We start from the raw sequence: 6,634 nt of genomic DNA, 5'->3' as shown, positions 1-6,634 counted from the left end.
CACATAGTAACCTATGCTATGCACTCTTGGAAGCAATGCAACCCAGTATCCTCACAGGAGTTATTTAGCCTTCTGATAACAGATTACATAAAATGCCTTAGAGGAAATTAAAATCAGTAAAAACCAGTCCAGGCAGTCTCAGCCTCTGTATACACAACTATTATCGGAATATAGTGATTTTTGAAGTGAAAACAGAGCTTCGGGACCAGGTTTATCTTTTTCTTCTTCAGGATGTGGGTGGCTTCTTTAAAACAGGTGCTTGATAGCAGCTTATTTTTCATCCCGAAAGCAAAGTCGCTATTATCTTAATTACAGACATTTACATGTCTAGTCTAGATCCACCGTTATTCATTCCCCCAATACCACTATGGGCTCTCCCAGGGAAAGGTGCCGCTCTCTCTATGTATATATTTATCTTGAACTCAAGGTGTCAGACATCCAGACACACCAGCAGCAGCTCCAGACAAAACTGTCTCTTTCGCTTCTTCTCACTCTCTTGTTGCCTTTTTGCTATCATCCATCTAATAACTTTATTAGACAGTTGATATCCCAAACCCTTTTAGGATGCAGCATTTTAAAAAACCTAGTAGAAGCATTTTACACAAAAATTTATGTGCCCCTAACATCAGTTAGGTCAAAACAAGATAAATCACCACATTACTGTGAACGTGTATTTAGATGTAAGCGTTTAGAATGTCAAAATGCGCATGGTTGACCTTGACAGCATAGAAGTGACATATTGGGGTGATTTGGGGGAGCTGGCTGATTGTTACGCTCCAGTAGGTTGGTGTGGCTAGCTGGAGTCTCTGCGGTCAGGCTGGTGTGACTTGTGAGCTGGCTAGGAAAACACCCTGGACTACTTCCCAGCCCATATTTTCCTGCTTTCCCATCCCAGGCTATAAACACCAGGAAATGATTTGTCTTCCTCTCTGTCTGCATCTGTGCTTGTAACACAACAGCATTTTTGAAAGGTGACTCTATATCTGCACTGTGTGTGTGTGTGTGTGTTTGCATGTGTATGCTGCAGTGCTAGTGCTGCGCCCAGCCTGCGTATTATGAACAGGGTCAGTAGGTCATTTATAGTATGAGACTGCAGTGAATTTTTGAGCAAGTCTCTCTGTTAGAGAGAGAGGAGCTATTCCTGTGTTCTTAGTATGCAGATTTGATAGCATCCATCAGTGTTCAGCTGATAGCTTCATAAATTAATTTTGATTACCAATTAGCTCTTTATGAAAACTATTTAGGGGGTTGTCCTGTTGGTCTTAGTTGTCTATTATTACCCCTAATGAGGTTTGAAAACTAATTTACTTTCTCTGCTGAAGAAGTATTAATAAAAACTTTATATATTTATAATATGATTTACATTTTACAAGATGAGGTAATTAACTCAATGTCAGTGATCGCAGTGAGTCAAGCTCCAACACTATGTCCTTCACGGCACTTGTCATTGCTGTGGTAGTCACTTTCAGTAAGGAACCCTCTGAGCTACAGGCAGCACAAACAAAAGAGCTGCACAAATGTTTAAGTTTAAGTGAAAATGGCAAGGCAAATCTGAGCAAAGATGGATCCTGTTTATTGTGCAGCTCCGCTGTCCTCTCAGAGAATTCTGGGTAGTCTGCTACACTGCACCATGTTACATTCAGTCACTGTCCGTAACATTTGGTCATGGTGCAGCTCCACTTGGAAAGGTCAGAGAACCTGCATTACAACCTGAATACTTAACAGCAACTTTATTCACATGGTGGTTATAATGCTGTGGTGGAATGGGGTCAGCATGGACACTGAAAGTCTGTGATGCGCTGGGTGTTTTGACACCCGTCTATCATCGTCAGTATTGAGGTTTTCCATGTGGACCTTTGTCCAGACCAGTGTATGATCTAATGCTGCGTTCACATAATGCCACCAGAAGAAAGACAGGAAAACTTCCTGTTCATGTGTTATTTCAAGCTGGTTACCCCACGCTACTAACCTTACTGTCATACCATCTATGTAGCCTAAATAGCTGCTTTTGCTGTGTTACATTTGATACCATTTGTGAGCATCTTTCACATTAGCTGAATTATTTGTGTTAGGGTTAATATTGTTATCTAAATGCAACTCTCAGCAATGGTGACTCTGGATCTACTTTACCAAGAGTTTAGTTGAATTTAGTTGTTTTACTAAGATGTGGGGATAACTCTCAGAAGTTAGACATTTTCTGACTCAGAATTACAACTAGGAGGCTGATGGTAATGTTTTATCTGACTTGGCTGCTTATCACCTGAGTGTAATACTGAACTATCAGCTGCACCATGGGAAACAGGAGCAATCCTTTAAAGATTACTTTAAGCTGGCAGGATATCTGCTTTGATTTTGAACATTTGTCTGCCTCTCAGCCTTATTGCTGAAATTTGAATGTAAGGATGCAATACAAAAGCCGCATAGACTTTATATGATGTTTGTTATTTTATTAGCAAAGACTCTAGTCTGATTACCTTTACAGTGTTTCTCTGGCATTTTTTCTACCTTTAGAGAGTAATTATGCTTATTGCTGGAGACTTCCAGTGGACTGCAGCTCTGTGTCTCATGGATCAATAAATTACACTATCGTGTGTGTGTCTCTGTATCTTCTTTCTTGTTTGTGTGTGTTTTAGTGTGTGAATGTGTGTCTGAGTGGAACCGAAAGGCAAGACGGATGGAGAAAGGCACAAGAGTCATGAAAGACCTATTTAATGGCAACTTGGTGCAACATCTTTCTTACTGGATTGGTGGTTTACATGCCTAGGTGGGCCTCATTTCAGATGTGTGTGTTAGTGTGTTGTTCACCTGATTGGCAGATGGTCTGATTGCAATTAAAGGACATTGATAAGGCTTAAGAGCTCCAGTGTTCTGCTGACAAATGTGGAATGCAAAAAATCTTTCCTGATAGCCATTGTGTACAAACAGATGTTACATAAAGAGTCAGACACACACACACACACACATTCACACACATAGTCTCACAGCTCAACACACCATTATGCTATCATTGGCGGTGTTTTCTACATCCATCCATGTGGGGTGTCTAAGCACGTCTCCTCCTTCTCTCGTCTCAACAGCCAGGTTCATAGTGTTGCTCACTTCCACTGTCCTATTTTTTCTGCTAGCTCAGACCCATTTACCTCAATTACTGCAAAATGAGAGGCAGAGACAGAGAAAAGAGAGAGCGGAATTAGTCTGTGAGATAGCAGAAACATAATGTAGAACAGATGAGGAGGAGAGAGTGGGAGAAAAACAGGACACAGGAGACACTCTGAGAGAGGGAGAGAGAAAGAATTCCCACTTTCCGTGTCTGGTTTCATAACTGTTAGCTGTTTCCATTTATGGAGATGTGTCACTGTTTGCGCGTGTGCCTACGTGGGTTTAACTGTTTGCTAATATGTGCAAATGCATCTTTGTGTAATCACATAAATGGATTCAAATTATGCTTGTTTGCAATTGGCTAGTACATGCGTATGTAGATGCGTGAATATGAGCTGAAGTGACCCAGATGGAAATTTATTTCAAATATTCAGTAGCCAGGTTTGTCACTACTTGAGCTCTGATTAATCACTACACTTAGGGCAATACATATTTATTGGCATTTTCTGACATATGTCACACGGTAGTTAATGATGATCCATAAGACGAGGTGCCCTTCGACTGAAATAAGGAGGCAATTTGCCTGACTTCTTTGGTTCTGCATAATTTGCGTCATCCTTCTACAGCTCTGATGAAACATTTAGTGAGGCTGTGGTGTCCTTATGCTCAGGGGCTAAGCCAAAGCGTCTGCAATATCATATATACAAATTTGGCTCACCTCCTGGCCCGCTGCACATCTTTCCTATTTACCATGATCCCAGTTTTCAGTTGGATATGAAAATTAAGCAAAAATGCAAGAAATTTCCTCCTGAGAAACTGCAGAGTTTTGTTGGCAGGATTCAAGATGTTTATTTCAGCATAACTAGGTCTTTACCTGCATCTGCATGCCATCAGAAAAGCTCCCGGTAAAGATTTTACTGCAGTTATGCTGTAGGTCCCCTGCTGTGGATGATTCAGCAGCACAGAGATCTAGTGTGTCTGAAGACTCTGTCTGTATCAGGCTGACAAGGTTGTTTCCTGGCAGCACTCTGCAACAAATTTTGAATTCAAACACCTTCCTCATCTACATATGATTAAAAAGTGGGTCATCAGTTTTGCTAAAACTCTGAACTATGAAAAAATGTGTTCTTATAATTGAAATAAACAACTTTATATCTTTATGATATCATAGCATGCTATGGGACATATATGTGAAAAGATATAACAATATTCCACTTGATTGAAACTAAAAGTCAATTTTTTACATTGGAAAAAGCGAACAATTTCACATCAAGGCTCATTAATAACTGTTTATGGAGCTTTTGATTATATATATATATATATATATATATATATATATACACAATCTACTTCAGCCAATGATATTTGGTTATCGAATTGTTAATGTTTGTATCTAAGTTTGTCCATGGTCACTAAAGCAGAACAGCTACTGAAAACAACAAAAAAAGTGTCAGTCGATTTCTCTTTTTTTGATAATTTGATTTATAGAAAAATAGTGTAAATACCTGACACAGTTGAAGATGAGCTCGTCACAATTTACTTTTGTGCAACTATTGAGTAGATGTTTATATATGTTAGATGTAAGTTTGCTTGGATCAGATTAAAATGGTCAGTTCAGTAATAAAATGTATGGATTTTCTGTCAGCGACTAGAATAATTATTTAATACAAACCAAATGTCTCACACAGTTCATTTAAAAAATAATGTGAAAAAGACTAATTTCACTTTTATCCCTACTACATAAATCTTATTTCAGTAAAAGAATTGTATTGAAAGTCTGCAATATTTCACACATCACCAGCTCTGCAGAACCATAATTAAGAGCTGCTCATTAGCATTTGCCCTTGAGCCTCAGTAAGGTCAGAGGAAGACCTGCTGTACAGAGGTCTGGTCTGCTCAGCCAACAGCACGGCGCAAATGAGAGTAGCAGTACCATAAGGCACATTTTCAAATCTTAGGTTACTATCATACACTTACACAATGCACAGATACAGCAGGGCTAGAAACAAGTTATTCAGCTGTGAAATCTCCACATAGACAGAGAGGATGAGCTAGCAGGATCGTTTTGACAGGAATATATTGGGTTTATTAAATAAATCTCTCTCTGTGCCTGCCTGCCTGTCTCTGTTCCTCATGCTTTCTACTTTATCTACCTTTTCATGCCCTCCTTTCAGAGCTGTTTTGGGATCATGTGGTGCTAAGGACAAAGTGTTCCAGATATATGCATCTCTCTCCCTCTGTAACACTCACATACATGCCTAAAAACACACTACATTATACACACACAGGATCCACAGTAGTTCCTTTGTTAAAAGTGACCTCTGTGACAATTAAGACTAGAAATAATCAAATGAGTGTATCAGTATCTTCCACTGTTAATGTACTCATTTTTTAACACAGGCATCTCTCAGGCTGATAATTCTTTCTTTTCCTCTGTCTTTTTTTCTAAAGAGGGCCCTCTCCGGTTGCTGATCAAAAGCTCTGGTCCTCATCTCCGACAGGAGTGGACAGTAGCCCCCCTCAGTGAGGAGCACCATGACCCAGGAGGGGCAGGCTTTGCCCTCTCCCACCCCACCAGAAAACCCAGTGGAGCTCAATACATCAACCACTGCTACCGATCTACTCACAGATACAAACAACCAGACAGAACAGGACAAGCTAGGGTCAAGAGCAAAGGATGAAATAGAGGAGTGCAAACAACAAGAAGAGATCAGAGGGGGAGAGGAGGAGGCACAGGGCGAGGCGTGTGGGGAAGGAGCTGGGAGGGATGTCAAGGATGCAGGAGGAGAGGGTGAGCTTCAAGAGGAGAAGATAGATGGCAGTGAAGATGTGGATCAAAAGACAGATGGAGGGGCGGAGGGAGAGAGGGAAGGCATGAGAGGGGAGGGATGTAAAAATGTGGAGGTAAGTACAGTGGGGGAGGAGGCAACACATGAGGTGGAGGAGATGAAAGAGAAAGAGGAGGAGAAGAAAAATGAAGCGATGCAACCATCTACAGAGAAGGAAGCCACTCACTCTCCACGAGCTGAGGGGTTAGTTGACTAAATCATCTTTACTGTTGCACTCACACACTGTCAGAATATTTTAACTACATGTTTTAAGCTATGAGTATCACAGACATTATAATATACAACTGAAGCTGCAAAGTGTAATTTACCATTCACTTTCACCTTTTGCTGCTTGGTTGTGTGTTTACATGAGAAATATCAACACTGAATGTGTCTTGGTCGAGCATTCACACGATAAAATACAGCAGCACGAGCTGTTAATCAGCAGTTATTTAGCTTTTATTTTGAAAACAGACTCACTTACTTAATTTGACTGAGGAACTTAAAGTATCTTTTGTGGTCTGTGTGTGTGTTTTACAGTGATGCTGCAATAAAGAGCCACATTTTCATGTTGCACAATTTTTAATAGCAAATACATTTGTGTGTGTTTTTCTGGTACATGATTAGTCTAATATGCTTCACTTGCATTTTACAAAATAAGTAATACAAAAGTTCAACCCAAATAACTGGGCTAAAAGAAAAGCAAA

At 40.1% G+C, this 6,634-nt stretch overlaps 1 protein-coding gene across 1 annotated transcript in view; it reads left to right on the top strand.

Moving 5' to 3' along the window:
* psd2 (pleckstrin and Sec7 domain containing 2) overlaps positions 1 to 6,634 on the top strand; it is a 32,053-nt gene that overhangs the window by 1,673 nt on the left and 23,746 nt on the right. Inside the window, exon 2 of the mRNA XM_026358163.1 lies at positions 5,551 to 6,131. Coding sequence (XP_026213948.1) covers positions 5,635 to 6,131 — 497 coding nt within the window. The 5' untranslated portion in view covers positions 5,551 to 5,634. The remainder of the gene's footprint in view (positions 1 to 5,550; positions 6,132 to 6,634) is intronic.

The sequence above is a fragment of the Anabas testudineus genome, chromosome 10 (assembly GCF_900324465.2).
Source record: "Anabas testudineus chromosome 10, fAnaTes1.2, whole genome shotgun sequence".
In the NCBI taxonomy this organism is placed as follows: domain Eukaryota; kingdom Metazoa; phylum Chordata; class Actinopteri; order Anabantiformes; family Anabantidae; genus Anabas; species Anabas testudineus.
The sequence above is the reverse complement of the archived record's forward strand: the minus strand, read 5'-3'. Positions and strand labels throughout refer to the sequence as shown.